At 39.4% G+C, this 27,295-nt stretch overlaps 4 protein-coding genes across 4 annotated transcripts; 3 read left to right on the plus strand and 1 right to left on the minus strand.

The window, feature by feature from the left end:
* The first annotated feature begins 1,221 nt into the window (after nucleotides 1-1,221).
* Nucleotides 1,222-5,902, plus strand: LOC144630305 (peroxiredoxin-6-like). Its single transcript, XM_078488648.1, has 6 exons — nucleotides 1,222-1,248; nucleotides 1,293-1,412; nucleotides 3,227-3,521; nucleotides 4,150-4,223; nucleotides 4,567-4,639; nucleotides 5,501-5,902. The coding sequence occupies exons 2-6, from the start codon at nucleotides 1,327-1,329 to the stop codon at nucleotides 5,630-5,632; spliced, it is 660 nt and encodes a 219-aa protein (XP_078344774.1). The 5' UTR covers nucleotides 1,222-1,248; nucleotides 1,293-1,326; the 3' UTR covers nucleotides 5,633-5,902.
* Nucleotides 5,903-7,930: 2,028 nt separating this feature from the next.
* LOC144646987 (trace amine-associated receptor 7e-like) lies at nucleotides 7,931-9,181 on the plus strand. Its single transcript, XM_078506717.1, has one exon. The coding sequence runs from the start codon at nucleotides 7,931-7,933 to the stop codon at nucleotides 9,179-9,181; it is 1,251 nt and encodes a 416-aa protein (XP_078362843.1).
* A 7,111-nt stretch (nucleotides 9,182-16,292) lies between these two features.
* Nucleotides 16,293-18,113, plus strand: LOC144650663 (uncharacterized). The gene is made up of 2 exons (XM_078510388.1): nucleotides 16,293-16,341; nucleotides 17,459-18,113. The coding sequence occupies exon 2, from the start codon at nucleotides 17,476-17,478 to the stop codon at nucleotides 18,028-18,030; it is 555 nt and encodes a 184-aa protein (XP_078366514.1). The 5' UTR covers nucleotides 16,293-16,341; nucleotides 17,459-17,475; the 3' UTR covers nucleotides 18,031-18,113.
* A 2,980-nt stretch (nucleotides 18,114-21,093) lies between these two features.
* On the minus strand, nucleotides 21,094-26,812 carry LOC144630313 (peroxiredoxin-6-like). Its single transcript, XM_078488660.1, has 5 exons — nucleotides 26,647-26,812; nucleotides 22,905-23,205; nucleotides 22,139-22,212; nucleotides 21,692-21,764; nucleotides 21,094-21,467 (listed from the first exon to the last, which is right to left on the minus strand). The coding sequence occupies exons 1-5, from the start codon at nucleotides 26,730-26,732 to the stop codon at nucleotides 21,330-21,332; spliced, it is 672 nt and encodes a 223-aa protein (XP_078344786.1). The 5' UTR covers nucleotides 26,733-26,812; the 3' UTR covers nucleotides 21,094-21,329.
* Nucleotides 26,813-27,295: the final 483 nt, after the last annotated feature.

Consider the following 27,295-nt stretch of genomic DNA (forward strand, 5'->3'; position numbering starts at 1 on the left):
GATTAGTTTAAGACCTTTGGGCGTTCAAAGTATCCTCATACTGCTTGGCAAAGATCTTTGAAGTGTCGTCGATTGGTTGTTGTTTGGTTGGTTCAATCGCATTTTCCTCGCGCTTGCGCGTCGCGTGTCTGCGCGCGAAGCGTGTTCTCCCCCCGCTCGACTGACCCAAAGAAAAATGAGGGGCTACACGTGATCTATTCTAACTACTGGTAACCAAGCAACACCCAGTCTGAGGCTCTTGAATTTGGGAAACACAATGAGACAATTTCGTTTAAGGAGCTCTCCCTGTTCTACTTTCTCTCCTACCATATTTAACACTTGGATTTATTTAGTTGGCTACTCTCAGATTACCATGGTCTTTTTATGTATTAGCTACAGTGGTCAGTGGCGGATCCAGGTAAAAGGCCTGCAATTCTTCGCCATTACTTATGCCTGCAAAATATAGGGCCCAAAAGGCTAAACTTTTCTTTCGTCTCCCCCTCCTCCCCTTCTTATAGAAGCAAGGGAGGGCCTAACTCTGCCACCCATCACCCCCTCCCAAGAGGCCATCTGCACTTTCCCCATCCCCGCTAGCCCGCGCGACTGAGACAACGCTGGAATGCGCTGAAACGCCGTGAGTTTTTGGCCCATGGCCCGAGAAATTCGAAAACCTAAATATTTTTAGTGTACTGCTAACTGTCCACTTTGGACTTGGCGGTGATAACTGTACCACTTGCTGTAGTAAAAGCAATATTCCCACCCTCGGAACACTTCAGATAACACTATAAATATATTTGTCATGTCTGAAAACATTAAAAATAGGACCAAAATATTGGGTTTTATAATATTCGAGAGACACCAAGCTGAGCCATCAATCAAAACTGTCTAGTATTTTCTAAAATAAGATTCCACTTAGTCTTCCGCGTTCCTCTGGTGACGTGGCAGAACGAATCGTTGTGTGACCACTCTGTCACGCTAACGATTTTCCATTTTGAGGAAAAGGTTTTCTTAAAGTTCGACTTTCTAAGAGCTGTTAATGAAACTTTATCATTTTCGTTCTTCTTTTGAATGCCTCATAATCAACGTGACTGCTTCACTAGGCTGTTTGGGCGCTGGACCAAGAACAATATTGCGTGACACAGTGTGACATAGTCGTGTGCCTTGTTGACCAATGAAACGAACGAAAAGCTGATTATATTCCAAGTCAATGGTCATTGGCCAATGCATCTTCTTGAACAAAGTCTGACAGCGAGTCGCTTTCTTGCTCGAGTTGGTGACATTCTCGTTCCGCTTTTTTTTGTGGGGGGGGGGGGCGTTGGTGAAAGCACGTAAAGTTCTGTTGCAGTCATGGTGAACCTTGGAGATATCTTCCCCGACTTCACTGTCGACACAAGTCAAGGAAAAATTCATTTCCACGAGTTTATAAATGACTCGTAAGTATAAATTATAACGGGACTTCCACGTGCGTGCAGAATTTTTGTACAAACATGTACACTGATTTGCGCAATCTAACTGCACGCTCCGGGAAATGCTCCGATATTTAGCTCATAGAAAGCTTTTTCTTAAAAAGACATTATATAAGCTTTATAGTTTTAGAACACAATATGCATATATGAGCGTAATAAGCAAAATGACCTCGAGTCTTCGAATTCGCAGCTGGATTTTACACCTTTTGATCACATTTCTTATTACCCGATAAGCTTAAATAATTCAGATGAATATTTCTTTTGATACTTAAGCTTATAGCCCCATCGATGTACCCTAGAAAATATTTTTCAAGTTTGTCGACAGCCGTTTCATATTGTTAAAATAGTGCCATTTAAATTGCTTCTGATAAACATCTAACATTTCTGTCATGACAGTGCAATTTTAATTTTACGATCACTGAGTCAGGCCAATATGGCTGGTTTGGCAATAATGGAGATTGCAAACCTGCAATTAACCACTTAAACGTACCGCGATAATGTTTTCTAATTCTGTAGGTAATTAAGACGTGAGAAACTTGCAATAATTTGTACTGGTGTCACAATTTGAATCTTGTCACACCCATATTTTATTTGTCAACGCATGAGTGATCAGTTTAACATAATACACATTTATTTACAATCACCTCCCTATTTAAACATAATAGAGGCCTTCTAAGGGGGCTTCTGATGTCACTTTGTCACTCGTTTTTCAACCCACCTGTTGCCTATTTGGTGAGGGAAACATTGTCGCTGTCGCAAATAATTTTATACACCCATTCAGTGCTTGGGGGGCATGGGGGTTTGCGGTGTTGCGGTGTTGCTCATTTTTTTATGCGGTGTTGCGGTGAATAAAATTAAAACTTGTGGTGGTGCGGTGATCTCCAACCCCACGGTGTGCGATGTTTGTGTTTTTTAACTTACGGTGCTCGGTGAAACGAAATGATTAGCGGTGTTACAGTTTCTTGTCTAACACTTGCAGAACTACATTTATCTCTGTTATCTTTATTAATCCGTCCTTATATGTTAAATTTATAACAAAATACAGTCAAATATTGTCTATTTAATCTTTAACTCAATCCTAATACGTTTTTATTGATAAGTTACTTGATTTTGTTGCGATGACGGTGTTTCATCAAATTTTCTTGCGGTGATGCGGTGTTTATGTATTATTAATTTTTTTGCAGTGTTGCGGTGTTCTGGGTCCCCCCATGCCCCCCTCAGTGCTAGTTTCTGTCGGCTGTCGGTACTCTGGAACTAGATTGTCGCTACATTTTTAGTTATTCTGAAGCAATGTTGCCTGTCGCCAAAACCCCTTGGAAGGCCTCATAATATGGGCAGTTGACTTGTTCTGAAATCGGACCAAAAGTCACATAAACTCTTCCTCTGTAATATGCATATGGACATCTCCATAAAACGGACACTCTTTCCCGTCCCTTTGGTGTCCGCATTTTAGAGGTTTTATCTATCTATTTGTTTGTTTATTTTTTAATAGATCTGCTTATCATCCATTATCTGGTTATTTATCTATTGATAACAACCCTTAAACTAAGGTAATTTTTTCCCAGTGGCCATTTGGCCACAGACTGCTCAAGTTCAGTCACCAGTGAAAAATTCTAGTCACTTTATTAAGCTCATGCTTTCAATCCTTCTTCTCAATTTTAGACTTCGGTTCCAATTAAGTCGCCATGGCAACTAAAATGGTATTAACTTGGAGGGTTGGATAACCAAAATTACAGACTGTATTAAAATGCTAATAACTGGTAAACTTATCTATTCTCTAGCTGGGCCATACTTTTCTCACACCCGGCTGACTACACACCAGTGTGTACCACTGAGTTGGGGCGTGCAGCTAAATTGGTTCCAGAGTTTACAAAACGAGGAGTGAAACTTATTGCCTTATCATGCAACGGCGTGGAGTCTCACAAAGGGTGGATCACAGATATTAAGGATTACAGCAAGTTAGACGAATTCCCTTACCCAATCATTGCTGATGAAGGGCGGGATCTGGCTGTCAAACTTGGAATGATTGATCCTGATGAGAGGGATGCCCAAGGCCTGCCATTGACTGCTCGTGCTGTGAGTTTTTCCTAATAAATAAATTATTAATAACATGTAGCTTAAAGATTTCTTGGTAATTATGTGGAAGAGCAGCTTATCATTAAAAACTGGTCTTGACTATGTTTATTTTTGGTTTATTATAAAATACTAATATACCGTAGTTATTCGGTTATAAGGCGCACTTGGTTGTAAGAGGCATCCCAAACTTGGCAACTTTGTTATGCTAAGTTTCCAACCTGAAAATTCTCCAAAACCACTCAGTTATAAGACGCACCATGAGTTGGTGAGTTGAAAAGATGCGGTGATCAATTAAAGGTCAGTTCTTCTTACAGAATTGGAATGTCTGAATGTTGTTCATACTCCTTGGTACATTCTTTGAGTTAAAAGGTAAGTTCCAGTAAACTGGAGGTCATAAGATTTTGTTGGGCCAAAATACTCGGCTATAAGACGCACCCCAATTTTGGCCTAAACTTCCCACAGAAAAACAGATTTTTCTCGAAAAAACCGAGCGCCTTATAACCGAATAACTATGGTAATTTAAAAAATTATTTTCAGTGTAGAATTTTTTTGAATTACATCAGAAAAGTTAACTTAGTAACTTAAAATCTTTTGCTTTGTTAATTTTTCAGTTCTTTTTCAAACCTAGGTGTTCATCATTGGACCAGACAAGAAGCTTAAGTTGTCTATCCTGTACCCAGCCACCACTGGACGTAATTTTGAGTGAGTTTCAATTTTTTTTTAATAATTGACTTATGTCCATGTTCAGGGTGTTCATTAGGCATCGGAGATCGGAGAATTCTCCCGCTACTACGTAGAATTCTCCGGCAAAATTTCAAAGGCCTGTACCTATTTTTTATTAAGATTGTGCCTTTAGAAATCATTCTCCGGTTAAATAACACTATTTCCTGCTATTATAATTCTTAATGAAAACCCTGATGTTGATCAAAATAAAATTTGCAGACTAGTGTTAAATGCAAGTTTTTTTTACCATAACTTACTAAGAAAAAATGTTAGTAAAAAACAATACTTTTGATAATTATCAATTATTTTTGTTTTATTTTAGTGAAATTTTGCGTGTGGTAGACTCCTTGCAGTTGACTGCCACAAAGAAAGTTGCTACTCCTGCAGATTGGCAAGTAAGTTTGAAGGGCAGTAGCCTGCTAAGGGGTATAAAATGGTCCTCGAAATACATATGAGTCTCGGCAAAATATAGTAATGCTTGGTGTGATCCTGGAATCTCGAGCTCTCAAAAAGAAAAGCTGGCCTCCGAATCTCGCATTTTGGAATTTAAGTTCAGTTTTAGAATCTCGCAAGCCAAGCGAAAGTTTAATCTAAATGAACTGTCATAAAACAAAAAAAAGGCAAATTAAACAATGAAAAATCATGATTAACTCATGCTCAACATCGCAATCACTACTGTGAAGCATGTAGGCTTGGATATTAATAATGCTCGTCTTGCATTCAGATTTTTGGATTGTGGCAAATTGGGCTTGGATTTGAAAACAATGCTGAAGTCTTGTTCTCAGATTTTTAAACAAGGGTCTCTGTGAGTCTCAAATTTTACTTAATTCTATACCCCTCTACTAACGTGCTCTCTGTATGGAGAACTGATGACTAAGCCCCTATCGGCGTTTTGGTTTCTTGTACTACCGTAGGTGACTTAGGAGCCCTTCTAAGCTATGGAATTTTATAAAATATGACTTCTCATTAGATATATAAACTAAGTTGTAGTAGGCGTATGTACTCATTGCAGACCTATGTATTGATTCTTGGCATAAAATAGAACAGTGGTTCCATTTTGAATTCATAGTCTTGTTCATACAAAAATAGAAGCAATACTTTAGGTGAAAGGTCAACATTGAGTTTAGCCTGCGTGGCCGGCGTTTGAAGTGGAGGGAGAAGGGAAGTTCGAGCACGAACAGAATATTTTGGTGTCCTTTCGAACCAGTTTGCTAACCCTTTGTGAAGTGACATGTGTGATTTTGATATTTTCCTAGGCTGGTCAACCCTGTATGGTTCTTCCCACAGTCAAACCAGAAGAACTCGATGAACTGTTTCCAAAGGGTGTCACGGTCAAAGATATGCCCTCAGGCAAAGGGTACATGCGTTTCACTCCTCAGCCAAAGTGATTGACAAGAAGATGGCGTGACATTAGCACAGAACAAGAGAATGGCGTGACATTAGCACAGGACATGTTTCACCTTCAATCTTTAGTGTTAGACAATAACCCGCAGTAGGACTATTTAAAGCAATATTTTATTGTGTTGTTGCTGTCTAGCACAAATGTATGCTAGGAGAAAATGCTACACATGCATAAAAAAGTGGTAGATAGAAATTTTTCTGTGAATTAGCACCGTGTGATACAACAGTCGAAGCTGAATAAATCATTTTTCACACAATACCTGTCCACTTGTTATTTTTTAGATAGCCTCTCAGGATTTGACACTCACCAAATCAAAATCACTCAAATTTGGTCAGGGAAAAAAACACATAAGCTACAGTTAAAATCCCACGTATAAGAACATGGATTTTTTTAACAGGTTCTATATTTTCATTTAAATATATTATAAATATCACAAGTATTTAAATATAATCGGATGATTATCTTAATTCAGCTGTTCCTACCTACACACTTTTACAGGAACTCCACTGATAAGAACCTAAGTTGCAATTTTAGCCTTAATAGGTTCTTATGTGGAGGGGGCTTAAAATGAAAATTTTATCCTATCAGGTTCTTAAAACCCAGGTTCTTATACGGCGGATTTTACCGGGACAGACTGAATATTTAGGGATAAATATGACAGTTACAATGTGGTACTGAGTACAAATCTTGTGCCATGTTGGCTCCCATTCTAAAACGGCAAAAAATCCCACCATAGTGTTGAGTATCCTCACAGGCACACCGCCCCAGCCCCCCTCTCCCACCTCAATTAAATGCCGGTGTTTATCTCCGGTAATCGTATGATGAACGTGAAGCGACCAGGCGAATTTCCACTTCCCCTTGGATCGAATATGCTAGTCCATCACAAGGTTTATTTTAAACCTCCCCCCCCCCTCCGCAAACCTAGCATTTTGTTTGAAGAACTAAGTTGGAAGAGAAGAATTGTGGGAGTAGACTGTTGGGTGAACATGGAGAGCTCGATCACGAACATTTTAAGGGCCCGCCCAAAATAAAGTCAAATACGAACATAAAAACTACTTGGGACTGTCTGAATCGTTTGGACTAAATCAAATCACGGCCGATTTTTTTTTTCAAACCTAAATTTGTTTACAATGATGAAAACGTAATCATCAAGTTAATATTTATTTTCTTGAATTGAAAATGCATGCAAAGAAAAACGGAGTGCTTCCTTTTCTTCGAGTATTTCTGAAGCGACGCTGATTAATTTCCAAAAGTATTCTCTAACGCTGCCTAAACTGTCTATCGCCACAACAAAGGAAAAAAAAAATGCTTTTCCAAAATGTATTTTTTCCAATTAATAGGCTCGACGTTTTTTTTTTACCAACCAAAGGAGGGTTCTTTTTTTCAATGCAACGCTTCATAATAATGGGCAGGAGTTTTAGCATACAGCTGAAACTACTGCATTTGGAGGATAAATGAATGGACGCAAAATTAAATTAAATTGGTTTTGCGTTAGCTGTGCATTTTCCAGCCATTGAATGGTCTTAATAAAGAGCTTACTCATTAGTATTCGGCTCGCGTTTCGCCAGGTGGGTAGAGGTTGGTTGGTTATGTTTTCCAAACATTAAATTGTTGTGATGTCCATTTAGTAACGAAAAAAACCAACTTAAGAAAATGTTGTTTTTCCATTAACGACGTGATGGTAAGCTATTAATACATCAAACTACTGTCGATTTTTTTTGTTTTAGTTAGTTTTATTTTGTTTTGTAAATAGATCATGGTTTATGTTTTACTTGCCAGTTGCCACAGTTGAATCCTGATGACTCGAACCTTCAAGGGAAACCGAAAAAGTTCGAGTTATCGAGGGAAAAAATTAGTAAGAAAATGACCTGGAGGAGGGGGATCGAAAAAAAGTTCCAGTTATGGGGAGGTTCGTGTTGTCGAGATTCAACTGTATTAATAATTTGTTTCTTCAAACAGTCCTTTACGTCTTATCTATCTCACATACAAAGCATATGTGTAAGACTTTTCCTCTTTTTAACTGAACACTAATTGCAATCGGTGAAAAATTCAATATTCAGCTGCTACTGTATTGTCTCATGGTCTTCCTTTCAGAACATTTTTTTGTCTAAATCGAGAGCCTTTTGCACAAAAAGCGGAAGAGGATTTTCCCGCAATTATGTCCATGTATATTTTACCTTGAAAACTACGAACTGAACATTTCACAGCGGCGTACTGAAGTAGCTAAGACTGACAGCTTGCTCATGTTGGCTTCAAACGTTTTTGCCAGTGATGCCATATCAACATGGACCTGAACGATACGACAAAGACAACAGGCAACTCGTCCGCCAAGGACAGGTCAGTTTTTTATTGTCCAAAACAACCAGACTTAACCTGGGACTTAGATGAAACTACTTTTCCTTGGGTTTTAGTCGGCATCAAATCCTTCGCATCTCTCGTTACCATTTTCTTAAACGCGCTAGTGATCTTGATTGTGAAGCAAAAGAGAGAATTCCAGAAAAACTCGTACATTCTGTTGTCTAGCTTGGCCGTTGCGGACCTCATAGTGGGAGCTGTAACTTTACCGTTTTCAGCCAGTATTGATTTATTACTTGGCCTTCGTGTTTCGTTAGAGTATGTCTGTACTTTAGACATAGTCAATGTGTACTCCATGTACTGTGTTTCCTGGTGTGCCCTGTACCATTTGACTGCAGTCGCTTGGGAGAGGTACGTGGCGATAGGAAAGTCCATCGAGTACTTGAGCATTGTGACAAGAAGCCGCATCACAAAGCTCGCGATCACCGTTTGGCTGTCGGCGATCTTCACAACGATTCCACCTCTCATAATGGAAGTCGTTGGTGTCGACATGAGCTTCGTACAAATGTGGATCACGGGTGGGAGCATCTGTGGAGCGCTTTCCTTAATGGCGATGGTTTACTTCTACGTCAAAGTCTACCTTGGAGTGCGCAAACGCAAGCTCGACCAAATCAGCCAAGTGACGGTTCTGATTCAAGCGAAACAAGAAGTGAAAGTGGCCAAGACGACTGGCTTGCTAGCCGTTGCCCTGATGATCTCGTTCTTTCCAGGGATAGTCGTGAGTAGTTCCGCATCCCTTCGTACAAGTACCGGTATCCGTGTGTCCGAGTTACTGATGCAGCTGAGCTCTCTTGTCAACCCCCTGCTGTACTGCTACAGAAATCGCCGATTTACGAACGCCGCGCTGGAGCTGTTAAGAATGAAGAAGGCTCAAGAAGTCCAGCCAGCCCCTGGTGCCATGCGATCTGCGAGACGAAAGGATCAGGCGGTGGGGTCACTGCAAAATGCCTTAGACCGACAGCAAAACCCGACAAAACCACCCCGCTTCATAAGGTCAGCATCCTGCGATCAGATCGACGTGGGCGTAGATTGTGGCCATCGAAGATTTGAAAGTCCGACAGCGCTTAGAAGATCCATGTCAGATCCATTGCTTGCCCAGTGCAGTAGCTCATCCGATGGCTCTCGTACTCAGCAACCCTGGCGCACTGATCGAGGCAACAAGTGCAACAATCCATGCTGAAAGAGGCGCGCTGAGACGTAAAGCGAGTGATGTCGAATTGCGGACAGACCACAATGTACAGAACAACCCATCCCGAACTCGTACAATGATGCCAGTGCTTTCGTGAAAGATGAAAACGTAGAAAAGGGGTACGTTTGCAGACCTGAAACGGCGCCACGATTCTCGAAGGATGAAATCGTCCCAGATGAAGCATCGGCAAGTTCTGGATTTGACACGAAGTTGTGAAGACCGAATAGCAGGTGATTTACTGTTCTTTAGTTTGATGGCAGAATCACAGAACGTCGATAAGCTCTGTCTTAAGCAAGCCAAGTAGTTTATGATCCTTTTCGTTTTGAGTCGTTATTGGAGTTCAGTACCTATGATTGTTATCAATTTATTGGCTATTATGTTATTTTAACTGAGCTATTTGGTTTTTTGTGCTTAAAATTCAGGCTCCAGTACTTTATAATTTGAGTATATTTCATCAATTTTCATTTCGGTTTGTGAGATTTTCTTAAAAATGTCATTATTTTGTGGACTCGACAGATACCTCTGATTTACCAAACGAACCTCTAAATGTTGCCCTCAATGTGTGAAAAACATTGATTTGAATCGAATAATGATTTCTGTCTGCCAGTTATTCTAAAGTCAGTTTGTTCAAATAGAAAAAAAAAGCACTTTTGCAATCACAACTCGATCGGGCCGGTGGAAAGAGAGCCTGAACTTTACCAGAAGAATAAGTACTACACCCAATCAAAAAAGCAGTTCAAAAATACTGGATTCATCTTAATCTCTCGATATTTTAGTTGCAGTTTCTTATCACGCATTCGAAAATTTAGGACACTCTAAATGAACAGTTTGCTGTTAAAATTACGTTAGGTCGCGACGGTGTCGGGAACAAATGTGTAACAACAGAGCTACGTATTCATACTATGTTATAAAGAAGAACCAAAGCTATTCGTAGCCCTTCGTTATTTGTTTTAAAGGCAAAAAGAAAAAAGTTTTTCGTTTCGTGAAATTAACAGGTAGACCTTCGTGTAGACTTTGAGAAAGTCTAACCTTTGTGTCGAATTAGCAAGTGTATTGTTAAAAATAATGCGCCAAGAAATGAAAAATATATCTTCGGCTTTCTATATCTTAAGTGACTGTAAGAAATTTCGTTGCGACGATATGGAGCTAAAGAAGCGAGACGAACAGGTGTATTTTTATCCATATTACTGCGCGCAGGTGTGTTGTAAATATATATGTGAATGTGAACCAATTTTTTCCTCTTTCCGAGGTTCGAAAAAGTAAGAAATTATAACGTTTACTTTCGCATCCTCGATCGTCAGGTTATATACTGAAAACTTGTATTTTTATAATGATTTTTAGAAAACACGAGTAAGCTATAGAAATGAAGCAAAAAGGCTTGTCCAGAGGCCGTAACCAAGACGCAACATATAAAGTTCAGTTGTAATGCATGAAATTCTGTGTTTGGTTTTGTTGTCTTGGATTCGACGAATTGCTAACTTGAATAACTCCAGGAATTTGTACCACGAAACGGAATTCGTCGCTTTTTTCCCTTCTATCTGGCAAAGTGACAAGGAGACCTTTGAGTGTTTTCGACGATGCCCGGGCGACAATGTCGAAATAAAAGCTGAAATACAAGGCAAAATTATTTGCAAAAGAGAGAGCAATTGCTTTTGAGGCTTTCATGCTGTCTATTCTTAATCTTTTAGCAAATGTATAAGAAAATAAGTTTTTGTACCTTCAGAAAGGTAGGATGCTAAACAGACTTTAAGCGTACAAGTTTCACGAATTTATTATTTTAAAAATCTATATTTCTGTTAGTGACAGCTGTTTTGTAAACTGCAAGCAGGAATGAAAAGTGCTAAAATCATTTTGTTTTTCGACAAGTGGGTAGTTGAAACGAAGCCGCTGTTACAATAAAAATACTTATTCGGTCTTGCGAGCGTTCCCACGAATTGTCATATTTGTTGCACAAAATGCGCAAAAAAGAAAAAGTTCTTTCGTGAGTATTCTTTCTGCTTTCACGTGTGAAAGGAGCTACGTCACGGGGATTTCGGAGATTTTTTCGTCTAAACTGTCCTGAAATTAGTGGTAGGCAACTTAACCCGTGAAAAACACTATCTTTGAACATCTAAAGGAAAGTATAACCTTAAATTGTGGATAGAAATCAAACTTCGGCTATAAATATCGATTTTTTGAAGACGCGCGGAAACAACTTGAAAAGTTTAGCCTCAATTCTTCAAGTTGCAATCCATTTCCTCCTAACCATCCGCAACCAAAGACGCTTGTTGACAGTTTCAATGCTCTAATATAGCAGATGTTGATAAAAATAGACCATTGTTTTTAGGTTTTTTACGACACAAATACAAATTTTGGCTGTTTAAAATCCGTGACAAAGCCCATTTAAGTTGCTACGATGTCGAAGCACAGGTTGGAATGAGCTTTATTGTTAGGGACGGACCATTATTTTCTTGGGTGGGGGGGGGGGGGGGGTATGAAAAAAATTCCTCTGTAAACTTTGTTTAGATATGCACCTCTGCAAACATTTTTTTTCCAAATACGAACTAGGTTTTGTTATACATATCGTGTTTGCAAACAATTTATTTTGTCTTTCTAAGCCCTGCGAACCATTTTTTTCAATATTTTCCATACCCCCTCAAAAAATAAAGGTCCGTCCCTTATGAATTTTGAAGTGCACACCGCTATATTGTGTATATAATATGCGCAAAGAAATAAGACATCATCCCTTTCATAATAAATTTATGAGAGAATAAAGTTTAGTTTAAGGGCAATGATGTCAACCTATGGAAAGTATCGGACACGACCAGCCAGGCAAAACGAATTTCAATGTATGTTGTAAATAAATTTGATGAGTAATAAAATACAACTTTTATGCGTTGCAAAGAAAAAAATAAAAAATAAAAAAGAGAATAGAATAAAACTAAAAAGAAGAAATCCGTACCGGTTATCGATAAGCAGCAAAATTTGTAAAAATAAAATTTCTCATTCGGTTTTATTGACGTTCTAGTTAACGTTGCAAAATTATGCGTAAGGAAGACATAAAATCGTCGCGTTTGTGTTTTTCTGTGTCAGTACAAAGACGTTTTCTACGTTTTGACGGTGTCCTCGCGTTTCCTCTTGCGAAGTCTGGAGGTTATTCCCTATAATAGTGGACTATACGGGGAGGCTCCGCCCGAAAAGGGAGGGGGGAGGGGGGGCTTTGGCAGGCTGTAGGTATTTAAAAAGGTAAAAATTTCACGATTTGGTGTATAAAAAGGGTAGGGAACACTGTTATTTAGGTATTTCAAAAGGCAAAATATCTCGAACAGACCCGCCGAATGGTCGATTCATTTGATGCAAAATCAAGCCAGAATGCTTATGGAATGTAAAAATATACGTTCTTATACTTCTGTTTTAAAAAAACTGGAAAAAATAAAGAAAAATGTTAAAAATTACGTTTGTTGGCAAGATCTACTTGCATTTATGACGTTACCATGGCAACGTCAAATATCATGGACACATGGTTGACATATCAACATTTCCGCAAAGGATGAATGAACAGCTACTGAAAGTTTCAGCATTGTAGAGTAAATATTCTCTTCAAAATTCGGAACCTTATGGGGGGTGGCATCCACCCCCCCCCCCACGGTACGTCCCAGGGTTTAGGGTTCAACAAGTGAAACAATTAAAGTATTCCTTCTGTAGGTATTTGAAAAGGGTATCATTTTTCTACCAAAGCTATACGAAAGGATTACCTTTTCTGTCGGAAATGTTATATGTAATTGTAAGGGTTTGGACCTCGGGGCAGAGCCTTCCCGTATTAAATTTTTTACTAAAAATATGCACCTCCCCCCGGTACGAAGTAATTCAGTTTACGCATTCACATGCTCGTCCACTCGACTTACCCAGAAAAGTCAGTCAGCCAGTCAGTCAGTCAGTCAGTCAGTCAGTCAGTCAGTCAGTCAGTCAGTCAGTCAGATAACTAAAAGGAAACTATTCGATAATTTAGATCCATTTGTAAGTTAAATTCAGTTGCAAACTGTAATTTTGAGAAAATAAAGAAGTGTTTGTAAAATTTTAAAAGTAGTTTAGTGACTAACAAAAGTGAAACTGTGGAACCGTATTTGCTGGGAGAGCTTGTTATTGGCAAACAAGGACTCGTGAAGAAAATGGATCGGAGTTCTCTTGACTTCCCTTTCTAGTTATTTTTAACAAGTTCAAGTCAAAAACCGTAGAAATGTGGTTGACGAACTGACCCGTGTTATAAAAAACTTTCGTACAACTTGTACAATTGCAAGACAACTTGCACGAAGAATTGCCAAGTGACCAGGACGTCTGTAACCAGAATTTCATGCTCTTGTTTTACTTTACCCAGGGAGTTGGAAAGTTCTCATTTTAACATTTACACTTTGGGCTATCCCATTAAATATTTCAGTCCTTTTCCCCCACCCCATTCTTCCATCCCCTGCAATCCTTTGCGAATGTGGCTCGGTCGGTTGGAAGAAAAGAGGAGAAGAAATATTGACAAATTCATGAGTATATTTAATTTCATGCGGTTGCCATTGGTGACTCAAAGTATAAGTTTATACAATAGTTTATCGATAGAGCAGATTATTTTATCTTCATCAGATTGTTGTAAATAGGTCGTTTGTAGAAAATTGGTATAAGCCGCACAAGCCAGATCCTAAAAAGATTTGGTTAAAGGAGCATAAAACGTTTGTTTGTTCTTTGAGACACCCCTCTGTAACAGACCCAGTGGAATCTGAAAAAAGTCACTGGGTTGGCCACTTTCCCACTGGGTCGGCTTATTTGGGCTCGTTCTTTATAGGTTTATTCGACATAAGTCACAACGCACAGTCACTGGGGAAGCACAAAAATAGGCGGGTAAAATCAAAATATTCGCTGGGTACCGGGGAGACAAAATTTTCACTGGGTCGGGTTCCACTGGGTCTGTTACAGAGGGGTGTTTCGAATGGTTACTGACCTAAACTAGCCGACATCGACGTACAGTAGAAGCCTTATTTCTCGAACCGCGAACGAAAATTGGTTTGGAAAATCGAGAAGCCCCAGAAATTGGGAGAAAAATTGCAGTGTTCGACAAAGGGAAGGGAGAAGACTTTGGTTCGAGTTATCGAGAGGTTTAAGAAATCGAGGGTCCTAGAAATCGGGATTCTACTGTATTTTGAAGTACAGTAGAACCCCGGTAACTCGAACTCTGAAGGGAAACGAAAAACCGTTCGAGTTAGCGGGGTTTCGAGTTATCGGGGTCGATTGAATATTTAATTTGCCAAGTTAATAATTGATAGTTTACTGATTTTACAGCACTTCAGTAAACAGCACAGTGCAAATTAAACTTATCTCGTCAGAAACTCTAACACGATCATAAATTCTTAGGATAAGAGTGGAAAAAGGCTGTTAAATACGTGATCTGTTTTGTTGCTCTAATCAATGGGCAACCATGGTGAGTTGCAAGAACCGGGATTCGAGTTATCGGGGTAAATTTGACCCAAATTTTGATCAAGGGAAACGAAATTTAGTTCAAGTTAGCGCGGTTTTTGAGTTATCCGAGTTCGAGTTAACCGAGTAAAAATGACTGAAAAGTGAGTTCAAATCCAAGGGAAATGAAAGTTTGTTCGAGTTAGCGGGGTTGTTCGAGTTATCCGAGTTCGAGTTACCGGGGTTCTACTGTAGTAGTTGTTACACATGAGCCTGCAATTCCCGAACAGCGTACCCGCGTCTACATCTCATTATCTCAAAGTCTGAAGTCTACAAAATTAACTCCCACAGTCCTAGCTGCAATTGAACAAGTTCATACTGTATTTTGTCCGATATCTTCCATTAAGTGTCAGATAGAATAGTCGAAGGACGAAATACTAAAAGAATTACGCCTGAAACGCTGTCCTCTTTTCCGAGAAATCTTAATAAAACGCTATGTTAACACTCCGCGATTTCCGATCAGGATGCAATTTGCTGATTGGATGCAAGTTTTTATAATGGATAAACCTCTCAATACCAAGCGAAGCTAACCGCTTGGTCTTGAAAGCTTTGAAGGCAACCGGACGGTCCTGTCTTTACTGAATTAATATTTAGATTTAGTTTTATTATACCCCAAAACAAGTAGTAAAAGCCGTAATCAAGTAAAACTAGCTTGGTGTCGCAACAGAACTAAAACGTTCATAAATCTCGCATCCCGACACTAGATCATCAGCAAATCCAGATCCTGATCTTTACATCCACTTTATCTTCTTCTTTAAAGATTATAGGCAAGAAATTGCCCACCGGCTCAAAGGTCAGCTTCGTGCTACTGCAAAACCACAAAAATTTACTTTTATTTTTCAAGAAAGTGCACTATCTTTCAAACCCTTTAAAACTAAATGCTTTCTCGGATGGAGCCAACTGTTATTCTGTGGGTTTTTTTCACTAGCGATGGAGTCATGGCAAGCATCACCACAAAATGAGAACGTTGTGTTCTTCGCTGTTATGACTTCGTATAATATGCATGGGATCTTCTGATTCCATTTTTTACTCCATGATCAGTTGCTTATCAACCTAAAAGACATATGACATGTTATTTGACAGGCCTTCATTCTATTAGGGTTCCCTTTCTTAGTCAGAGTAAATAACTATGAAAGCCCCCTTAAAAGTTTTGCTTTATGGGCAGCGCCCCATAGCAACAGATCGAATCTTACTTGGTGCGGCAAACAATTAATGGAATTATTCGTATTGATCATAAGTCGAGAGTTGCAGATTCTTCAGTTTGCTTCAGGAGAATGCAGTTATTCTCTTTCCTTGTGTGTTTGATATTCTGCTTAACTATAACATTTCCTCCATGTGAATCGCAGGAGAAACTTCATCGAAAGGCAAATTTTGTACGAGTTGTCAATGAAAGCAGATGTGAGTGGCAGTGTGCTGTTGTTGATTTAGATTTTGGGGAAGACATGAAGGAGCTGATCACCGAATATAGGCTTATCACACTGGACCTGAAGTTCCAGCAGCGAAAGAGTGACAAGTGTTTAAACCAAACACACTTGTACAATGCAACTAAACCTGCAAGCATTTGGACTTGGCTGACTGACAATAACCCAAGTCGTGGTAAAAATACATCGAGGCAAATTATTGAGGACAGTGCCTCGGTCACTTGGTTCAGAAAGTCATTCGAAGGGCAAAAAGAGGTAAGGGTTTTATGCGATTTCCGACTTACAAATGAATCCACTCTTGACGACACTCGACCCGCTTCGTTGAACGAGCTGATTGCACTGGTGATAATGGAAAAAGTTGCGAACTCTACTGGTGGACTCTCTTACTCTGAAACAATCCTTTGCTACAAGGAATCGGCAAAGAATGGTTTATTCGTTTGCCTGAATGTAATTAAGATCAACGTTCAAACCAGCTGGACGCGTCGTGCTTTGGGGATTATAACCATACCAATCGCATTCCTATTAATGTGGTACTCTCCTATCATACTTTGTCTTTTTTCCCCAACAGAAGTCATCAGAGAAAATAACGGATGTGTAATTGTTCTCAGTGGAACCAGTCCAGTGGCAATTCGCAGTCGGATAGCTAATTGGGTCTTCAACAAAGCTAAGAACACGAAAAGATGGAAGGTGACACTAATTATAACATTTTTATTTCCAATCATATGCTTTGTGGCTTCTTTTGTCCTATCAATAATTGCAAGCTTCATTCTTAATCTTCCGTCGTCTTTTAAGTTCTATTTTCTGGCAATTGATTCTATGCTTGGTTTCCTTCATTTCATTCGGTTCTTTCAATTCATTCGGGAGTTCCTGATTTTCTGTTTGGTTGTCAGCTTCTTGTTTACACTCCGAGATGTGTTAAGTTTTTGTTTATGTGAACTGTCTATCGAGGACGGTCGGTGCCTTATCTGTGAATTGTTTGGGGATCATAAGATATTTCGTCACCAAGGATTTCTAGAAGAGCTACAGCAGCACTTGCGTATGCAACCATCGATGGTATGGACATGGTACGAACTTTGCTTTAAACGCTTAAAAAAGTATTCTCAATCTTTTTTTAACTTTGAGTCCAACTGCCCGGTGAACTGCCTGAGTTTGCTCTTGTTTGTTTTTCTCCTTCCCATCACTACCATTGTAGCTGTGGCATTGTTTTTCTACTCGTGTCCCCTGTCGTCCTTTAATGTACTGTTGCTCCCTAAAAAAACAAGTGGAAAGTGTTTTAAGATGGTTGTTACATTGGTTTCGTCTTTACAATTCAGTGTATTTGTGGCGAGCTTTGGCACCGTTGTTTTCCTTATAACCGTGCTTTCAGTAGAAGTTATCAGAGGAATTTTGATGCGTTTGCCATACTACCTTCCACTTGCGACCTTGCTTGTGGTTGTTGCCTTCTACTGCTGGAGGTGTTACAACTCTTTCACCAGAAAATACCAAAATCTTGCTTTTAAGTTGTATAAACACTACACAACAAATGCACGAGGTGAGCAAGATAGACATGTTAGGAATCTCAGACAGAACGCAGATGCTCCAGCGATTCCAAAAGACCTCTTTGAGAAGGCGTGTAAAGACCTAATGCCGTTAAGAAAAAGTATTGGCTTATTGGTGGTACGGTTACTTGCACTCCTGACCTTCTTCTTTGTGGTTTTTGCAGTCATAATGGAAACACCAGACGCAAGTGACCAAGCAAAAGCTGCTGCGACGTTTTTCACGGCTTTAGTTCCAAAGATTATTGAAATAGTGTTCAGTAAAGATCCCAGAATGGAAGAACTAGACGATGAAATATTTGACAAAAAACTGAAAAATGTAGTAGATGAGTACCCTATCTGTTCACAAAACAAGAACGATATTATCATTCTCAATGTCAGAGAAGAAAATGCAGCGAACGCTGTGTAATCAACGACTTAAACATTACTGGTTGTGACACTTCGGCACATTCAAGAAGCCAAGAAACACAGACGGACCAAAGCCACAACGAACACAAATTTATAAGCTAAGTTTAAGCTCTTTTTACAATTTCCATAATACATTAACGGTCAAACCTTTCCTTACGGACATCTTGATAGTGCGGATATCTACTATGGTCCGACAAAAAGAAAAAACTTTATTTAAACTCGATCTATCTCTGGTCATCTCTATAATACGGACATTTTTCCGTATCTCTTTGGTGTCCGTATAAAGAGGTTCGACTCTGTTATGTTGCAACTTCGTTTCATTTCTCAATTTCGATCATTCTCGACTTACTATTATTGTTTAGAGGTTTATCAATAAAAAGCCAGCTTATTCATTCTAAGATTTTTATATCAATCGAGCTTAAGCGAATGTTAACCGTGACTGTTTATTGTTCCTAGTCGATAACTAGTCAACTATGTATGAGAAGTCATTTTTTGCGCTTATCTCAAGTGGAAATACATTATTTGTTTTATGATCAATTATTAATTCCAGGGTTAAAAACCAAACTTTTCTGCCGTTCGATAAACCCCGATTTAATTACAAGTTAGACAGTTCATGATGGGTATGTCAAAGAACAATTGACAACTTTTTATAAATATAACTGGAGTAAATGAAACTGAAAATAATTAATTAAAAATATTATACAAACAGCGGTGATAACCATTATGAAAAGTCGCATTTTACTAAACTTGACGTTCGTATGCTAAGCTACATACCTTTTGAAAAGTATGACCGTTAAAAATTAAATTTTGGCACATATTTATATATTGTTATGAAAAGGGTTTGGAACCTAGACTGATACAATTGATCTTCAGCAGTAACTTAATATTAACGTTTCAGTTAATAAAGCAACAACCTCTCACTGCCGACATTGGCATTTAATGAAGGTTGTAGTTCTTGAATAAATAAAGTCCCCTTGCTGCACTTCGCCCTCGTTTCCTATTCTTTTCGCTCATGCCCTGCACTTTACTCTCGTGTCCCGCACTTTTCGCTCGTACACCACACTTTGTTCGCTCTCATGTCTCGTACTTCGCGCCGCTTCATGCATTTTGAGCGTGTTTTTCCGGTAGAGCGAAAACCACACTTCGCGCTCGTGTCTCGCACTTTACCTTCCCAAGTTAAGCTAACTTTGCGTTTGTGTCGGACTTTTTCGTCGTGCTTCGCAATTCGCGCCCCCTGCCACGCACTTCGCGTGCGTGGTCCGCTTATCACGGTCGCGACTTGTTTTGTGTTAGCGGCGAACAATAATTCCCCCTTCGTGCCTGTCTCACACTCCAGTCTTCCAAGTTAAGTTCGTGCAATCAGTAAAACAACAACAAGATAACAGTGTTAAAAAACGTGTTTATTTTTTGCTAAGAAAATTACATGGTGCTAATAGATTATTCAGAAACTCAATCCACCAATCGCCATTTGTGTAGTGATCAAGTTGTGCTATGGATTGTTTTAGGGTCACCGTCAATTTCGAAAAAGGAGCATTCAAATTGATACATTTTCTGTGATACCTTTTGAAAACAGTTCAGACTGTGGGAAGAACCATACAGTCTTTACCAGGCTAGAAAAAGTCAAGTCACATATGAACATGAAGTCACATCAATATAATAAAGTGATGGGGTAGCAGGGATGGCGCAGTGGTGAGAGCGCTCGCCCTCCACTAATATGGCCCGGATTCGATTCCGACCAGGTGCCATACGTGGGTTGAGTTTGTTGTCAATTCTCGCCTTGCTCCGAAGGTTGTTTTCCGGTTTTCCTCCCTCCTTCCAATTCGATTTGGATAGAGGACCCTCATGAAAGCCAGCTAGAACTGACGTGCCCCCCTTTCTAAATACAGTAATGTTTTCACCAAGTGCCTTTTCTATCGTGGCAGTGTGAGAACAACTAGAAAACGACAAAACTAAGAGAATAAAAAAAAAAAAACAAGGGGAAGAGGGAGAATTCGTTTCCCGAGAGAAATCTGCTCCATGAAATGACGCAAACTGCAATGAATCTATATCAAACTGTGATGCACTTCGTCTTACCAATCTTAAGGAGGTTTAAAACAGTTTTCAGTGCTTTCCAGCTCTTATACTTTGGTGGGTCAGTGCTAAAAACATTTATCATGCAGTTACCACTACAAAAATTGTATCAAACAAATGCCCAATCATTGTTCACTCATCAGCCGTCACTCTACTTTGTAAAGCTCCGGAATATAATACTTTTTGGACTGTGCGGCAATGTAGACGGAATTTGAACTGATTTGTCGGTATTTTTGTAATATATGACATGTGTACCTCATCTCCGGTGAATGGTGGGGGTGGTGGTAGTGGTGTTGGGCGGGGCTACATAAAATATTTTATACGAGGAGGCTCCACCCCGAGGTCCAAGGCCAAACCCTTACCCTTTGACATACTTATAGTAGGGATTCTGCGTCTATTTTGAAAACGTTGTACTTGAATAATCCCTTGGAATACTAAGATGAATCAACCGTTCGGTGGGTCTGTTTAAGATATTTTGTAATCTAGCTATTTTGAAATTTTTAATTATTTTTTACTTATACTAGTTCCCATTGTATTATTATTTATTTCAATTATTGAGCCTCTGGCTCCGATAGTGAGGGCTACCTCATCCTGCGCCATGACATTAATAAATTGATTGATTGCAAGACCCTTTTAAATACGTTTTTCCTACCCTTTTTTATACCTACACGTGAAATCCCTATCCTTTTATATACCTCCAGCTTGAAAAAGGCACCTCTTTCGGGCGGAGCCTCCCGTATAGTCAACTCTAGGGAGAACTCACCCCACCCCAAGGGAACGGATCGTGTAATTTTGGTACACTTCGGCGACTTATCTTACAAATGGGTTAAACCAATTCAAGATATTTTTAAAGGCTATGTGTAAGGAATATTCCATATGGACGATCTTTATAGAAGAGATCCAATGTCTTTCTGAAAGCTTGCTTGCAGACACAAGGCACCATGTCAGGTAAACTGCAACGTTGCAACAAGTCAACTGCAAAACCAACAAGACATTGTGCAGTGGGAGAAATGATTTATTCAGTTTCGCCTTGTGAATTACATGGTGAAAAGTTTGCACGAAATAATCTGATTACCGACTTAACAAATACATCTATGATAGCTCGTAACTCCACTATGTCACACTCGAATTTAAGTTTGATTCTACTGAGGTTACTTTATGACAGAAGCCATCAATTAAATTGCTACATGTCCTTTATTTAGTTGGACTTCTATGTCCTTGTCTGAGGTGTCACTTTCCTTGTTCATGAGGAGTGTAACGCATGTATCCTTTACCCGAGGGCATTTCCCTGACGGTGACACCCTTTGGAAACAGTTCAGCGAGTTCTTCGTCCTTAATTGTGGGCAGAACCATACAGTCTTTGCCAGGCTAAAAAAAAATCAAGAAGTCATGTATTATTATCATGCCACAAAAGGTTCAAAAGTGATTCTGCTCAGTAGCTAATGGCTTTTCTTTCACGATAGCAGAAGAAACAGGGGGCGGCAACGAAACCAATGGAAATGGGGGTGGGTGGGGGGGGGGGGGGGGGTGGGAGAATAGGGGGAAAGTGAAAAGTGGAGAACTGAATGTATAATTTTTATATTCTAACTTACTTCCCAATCTGCAGGAGTGGCAACTTTCTTTGTGGCAGTCAACTGCAAGGAGTCTATCACACGCAAAAGCTCGCTAAAGAAAAAAAAATCCGTACATAGATCAATAATTTTATTATAAAATCCATAAGATGAAAACTTCATAAAAATCGAATATTTGTGATGCTCATCAGCATGGCATATAGCCAGGCGAAAGGGTCTCACATAAGATCATATACCCCGCCGTTTACTGGCCATGCCATGCTGATGAGTCCTAACAAGGACGAAACAGCTGTCCATGGCTGCCACTGCAAGGGTAATAGGCTGTGCGCATGCGTACAGGTCCTGACTAGACCGTGGAGATGTGTCGTGTGACCATTGCATTCAGTGGTTTATCTTTTCACAACAGATGAGATTGGCTCTCTGTGAGCCTACATTTTGTAAAATAATGATAATAACACTGTAACTCACTGCAAATTACGTCCACACGTGGCCGGGTAAAGGAAAGACAGTTTAAGCTTCTTGTCTGGTCCAATGATGAACACCTTCAATAAGAGAAAAGAAGCAAAATAAATTTGACGAAATTATAATTTTATAATGAAAGTCGCTAACATAACACAAGCTACGCGTTGCATATCAATGATATAAACTATGGATATCATAGTGGGGGAGGGGGTAGTACTCCACAATTTGTTGGGAGAAGGTGTGGTAACGGTCACGCACAGTCAAATGAGAAAACTGTCTTAACTTGTGGCTAAAGGGGCTTTGTCAAGGATTTTAACAGATTCTTTAACAGCCAAAATTCACATTTGTGTCGTTGGAAAACCTAAAAATAAGGTCATTTTTATTAAAAATTGCTATATTAGGACTGAAACTGTTATCAAGCTTTGTTGGCTGCGGATGGCTAGGATGAAATGGATTGCAATTTGAAAAATTAAGGCTGAACTTTTCATGTTGTTTACGCGCATCTTCAAAAAAATCAATATTTATAGCCGAGTTTTTTTATCCGCAAATATCTTTCCTTAGATGTTTCAAAATAATGTTTCTCATGGATTAAGTTCCTTACCGCTAACTTCAGGACAGTTTAGTCCACAGTCTGCGAAATCCCTGAGGTAGCTCCTTTAAAAGCAAAGGGTTTCTGAAGTTTAAGAAGTTTATATCTGAAGTTTTGGCGGGAACTGCGCACGCACGCACACGTGCCTCGTTTGACCGCTGCGTAAGGAAATTAAACACTTACAGCACGGCAAGTCAGTGGCATGCCTTTAGAATCTTTTTCTTCCGGATCAATCATGCCAAGTTTGACAGCCAGTTCCCGCCCTTGGTCAGCAATGATTGGATAAGGGAAGTCCAGTATGTCAGTCTTGATGAAGGCTTTAATATCTTCCATCCATCCTTTGTGGGTTTCTACATCATCACATGACAAGGCAATGAGTTTCACACCCCGTTTTTCAAACTCTGGTATCAATCCAACCAGGCATCCCAACTCAGTTGTACAAACTGGCGTGTAGTCAGCAGGGTGGGCAAAAAGGATGGTCCAGCTATGGGAAATAATAACATATAACCTTCATGATTTATAAACATGGCTAAAAAGCTATAAATATCTTATAAGAACAGAACATTTCCGACGTGTTGTTTTTTACAGGATTATTATGGTTAAGCATTTCACTGCTCTGGTAAATGTAAAAGCATCACAAAAAATTGCGTCGGGTATTATCAGTCAATGCTTATTTTTATCTTTCTTTACCAATAATAAAGAAAAAAGGATTTTCGGCTTTCGGAAACACTTTTTTTAACCGTTCACTTCATTTTTCGTGCGAGCAGAAAGCAAAACGCGAAATATAACTATTGATGCACCACATCGACTTCAAGGAACAATTTAATAAAGTTAATGATTCGTGATTAAGGCACGCAGTTTCAATTGACACGGATTCCACTTGTTTCTAGCATGCAGTGATCTTAACCCTTAATATGCTAAGTCCGGATTATTCCGGGATTTGGAGGAAAGGCCATTCAACCACTTATGACGTCACCAATTTACACATTTTTGTGATGTGCAACTTATAAAGTTTGGATAGATCTTTCCACAGGACTGTCCGTCTTGACTATTGACTGCATTCTGACAGAGCTAATCGAAAAAACCGTGATAAATTTTTGGTGTAAAATTGGTGCTAAAACAGGCCAATATACCCGTACTTGATCATGGCCTCCTTTCCAGGGTTTTCCATTGATTAAGATCAAAACTTTTCAGGCCAGAAGAAGGGGTGCACAGAGTAGAATATAGAGAATTAAGAAAGCAGAAAAAAAACGAAAAGGAAAGGAGCAAGGAAAAAAAATCGGAACGGTTCAGCAAAAAAGGTCCAAATTTTGGCTTATGCGCATGCGCCAAGTAAAATGTTGTACATTTGTACATGGAAATTGCGTCAAAAACTTACTGCAGTATCAGAAAGTGCATTTCTAGCAAAGTTTAGAGAAATTTAGAACCGTAGAGCCAAGAAAATCGATTAACGGTAAAAAAACCGGTTTTTTGAAAACAATTTCAGCATATTAAGGGTTAAGATCAAAATGATATTGTCACGAGTACTGGCTAATTCACACTTCCGTTGATTGATGATTTTTCTACAATAGAACTTTGTTTGTATTTATTTTATATAAAGAAGGTCCCGGTACTCGTTTACGAGAAAACGACGATTTCTCTCTCTTGCGAGCTATGAACAGCTATGCCTTATATAAAGAGCCGCCATTTTCTTAACGTGCGCGCTAATCACGCGTAAAATTATGCACAGTATGGGATGCGCAATGCAATACTGAAAAATGACCTTAATATATCAAATAAAATGCTGTATCTATTTATGGTTTCAAGAGCTTATGATGGAGGGTTTTTTTGCATCTTAATAAAACTGCCATAACAAAGAAAGATGAACACAAGACAAGATTTACAGGGCGCTCTTGCATGTTGTACGGTTTGCAGCTTATTGATTTTGTACTTGGTTAGATCATTAAAACAGTTGCGAAATCTAACTTTGAACTAACGAAAGAATGAACAAGAACTTCTGTAGTATGTACTTTCTGATCTTGGCAACAATCTTATGGAAGTCCTTGTGTATTAGTCGAATTACAGAACGCACTTGACCTATCTCAAGAAAAAACCTCTTGGATTTCAATTCCAGGTTATAAACCGCGTTAACTAATCCGATGACTTTCTGCTGTGGCTATTTCGCTTTACCAATTTGTTTTGAAGAATTATGTGCAATGTCTGTAAAACCCAGGATGGGGCGGAGAGAGTGGTCGGGAGCACTGAACAATTGACCCAAATTGGGAACAATTGACCCAAAAAGAGGACTGGGTCGAATGACATTGCGGTGCCGCGCAACCAAGTGTGCGCAGTGGCAGGTTGCCAAGGGTCAATCACAATTGCAACTATTGAATTTTGGTCTTTTGTTTTGGCTCTGCTACATTCTTGAACAAACTCTTGCGTGCAGCTCAGCCAGCGTGAACTATTTTTCCGTGGTGATGACAAATTTTCACTGACGTCATTCTTAGCAACGGGTTGATTGGCCCTGGATTCGCACCGTTGGTCGGCATCGCCATGTCTTCAAAGAAAAGTGCCGCCTTTATTTTCCCCTTCCCCTCCTTGCTGTAAGCTTATTATTAAATCGTGGTTTTTCATCAGATTTGCTACCCACTCAAAAAAAGGTATTTTATATTTTATATTGGGCCAAAATAAATTTATAACATCAGTCTCTAGCTGTTTGATCAGCCCTGCATTAAAAGTTTGTTTATTAAGTCTTTTGCTCATCCTGATCTACAGCAAGATCCGGCTTCAATCTGCTCCTGTTTGTCAGAGTGGTCTTTGCATAGTTACAGAAGTCACTATTTTATGTTTTATATGTCACATTATGTAATCCATTGAATTTTCGCTATGTTCTCCTGAATATTGTTTTCTGTCAAATCAGACAGGAAATGTCTGTAAGTCTATTTCGGGATAAAGCACAAAGTTTCATTTTGCCATAAACCGTCTTTAAGCTTTGTTCAGATTTGGCCCCACTCGAAGATGTCATTTTGTAATCACTATCTAATTTAATAACTTTCACTGTGATCTGTTTTCCGTGTCCCTAGTCAATTTGACAATAGCAGTTGACCTGAATTAAACTATCGCATACCCGGTATGTCGGTTTAAGCTGTGTACTCCTAGACACTTGACTACGTTAAGATCGATTGATTGATAAATGACTTAAATTAGTGAGCCTGGAGGCATATTTTTTCTGTCAAAACCGCATCCTATTCAAGATGAAATAGACACTGAGCTTTTCAAAACCCCCCTTTTGTACAAAGTTTATGTTTAGAAGTCAGTATGAGAAACCCCGCCAACTAAAACATCTTGTTTTTGACACTTTTCTAGAGGTAGGCTTACTTTTCCCCAAATCTGCACAACTTAAGCTATCCATACTTGGACTGAAACTCAGGAGTACGAAAACATACCGAGCAGACTTATTGCGTGACTGAACGGAACACTGAACACATGCATAAAGTCGATTTATATTCAAATTTTCAGTGAAGCTTTATTACCCAAGTCTTCGAACAAGAGAAAAACAATGATTAAGAAGAATGACTGGACGAAGAAGACGAACACTCAAGAAGCGAGCCGATTGATTTGTTCTAGAAAAGCAAATAAGGCATTTAGACGGACGAATATGTAAAAGGAAACACGAAAAAAATTTAGCACAAGCATAAATTTCTATCGCCCTTTGGTCACGTGTCTGCCTTTACCGCTGTATAAAATCGTTTCAATGAAAAAGGTAGCCCGTGTACAGTTGGCTGCCGACTCTCAAATTTCTCTTGAGGAGAGCGGAGGGTTGCACACAGGCTAAGGTAAATCAGCTTGCCTAGGCACTCAGATGCCACGAGGTCAAGCTAATACACATTTGTTAGAATTCTCGCAACTCCAGTAAAGGCCCGGATCATTCAATAACTCTACTTACGAGCCTTCTATGAACTTGTGGAAGTCAAGTTCTCCTTCGCTAGTGCGAACATGGAAGTCGGGGAAGATTTCTCCAAGGTTCACCATCTTGCTTTGTTATGGCTGTAGGTGCTTGGAATGTCACCTCACCTGAGACCTCAGACGACTGTGACAGAAAGCGATACTGCAGTACTAATAAGCAATCTTTATTCTAATATTGACCATTGTTTTCCATCGGAACTCGTATTGGACCTGTCATCATCATTCTGATAATAATCATTAAAGCCAAGCAAAGATCACGTAAAGCCCATGCTGACGTAAGGAAGGAGGGGCGCCCCCGTCACACTGGCAGTGATAATTTAAGCAATGGTTACGCCCCTTCCTTTCTGGCTGACTGAATGAACTAGCGGAAAGCACGTGCAAAGCGTTTTAACCAACCTCATTCCCAGCCTCTCTCTTCTTCCCGTTTCACTATGCTGTTCAGAAAAATGATCACTCTGCCTTTGATTAAACGGACTCGAAAACTGATCATTCTACCCCACATTTGCCCGTTATGTCGTCGAGGGGAACCAGTATATAATGAGTTATTGACCAAGCGCAGGATATTGGCCATGTTCTTTTTTTGTGTGTTTATGGACCAAAAAGAAGTCGAGGTCCATAAATACTAATAA

This window comes from Oculina patagonica, chromosome 1 (genome assembly GCF_052425735.1).
Source record: "Oculina patagonica isolate OP01 chromosome 1, crgOcupat, whole genome shotgun sequence".
Classification (NCBI taxonomy): domain Eukaryota; kingdom Metazoa; phylum Cnidaria; class Anthozoa; order Scleractinia; family Oculinidae; genus Oculina; species Oculina patagonica.

Excerpts from the sequence above, each read along its gene's own strand:
- LOC144630305 (XM_078488648.1), top strand. The coding sequence starts at position 1,327 with ATGGTGAACCTTGGAGATATCTTCCCCGACTTCACTGTCGACACAAGT. Across the intron at positions 1,413-3,226 it reads CACGAGTTTATAAATGACTC|CTGGGCCATACTTTTCTCAC; the intron begins GTAAGTATAAAT and ends TCTATTCTCTAG. Across the intron at positions 4,224-4,566 it reads ACCACTGGACGTAATTTTGA|TGAAATTTTGCGTGTGGTAG; the intron begins GTGAGTTTCAAT and ends GTTTTATTTTAG.
- LOC144646987 (XM_078506717.1), top strand. The coding sequence starts at position 7,931 with ATGGACCTGAACGATACGACAAAGACAACAGGCAACTCGTCCGCCAAG.
- LOC144650663 (XM_078510388.1), top strand. The coding sequence starts at position 17,476 with ATGCGTTTGCCATACTACCTTCCACTTGCGACCTTGCTTGTGGTTGTT.
- LOC144630313 (XM_078488660.1), bottom strand. The coding sequence starts at position 26,732 with ATGGTGAACCTTGGAGAAATCTTCCCCGACTTCCATGTTCGCACTAGC. Across the intron at positions 23,206-26,646 it reads CACAAGTTCATAGAAGGCTC|CTGGACCATCCTTTTTGCCC; the intron begins GTAAGTAGAGTT and ends TATTTCCCATAG. Across the intron at positions 22,213-22,904 it reads TGCCACTGACTTGCCGTGCT|GTGTTCATCATTGGACCAGA; the intron begins GTAAGTGTTTAA and ends CTCTTATTGAAG.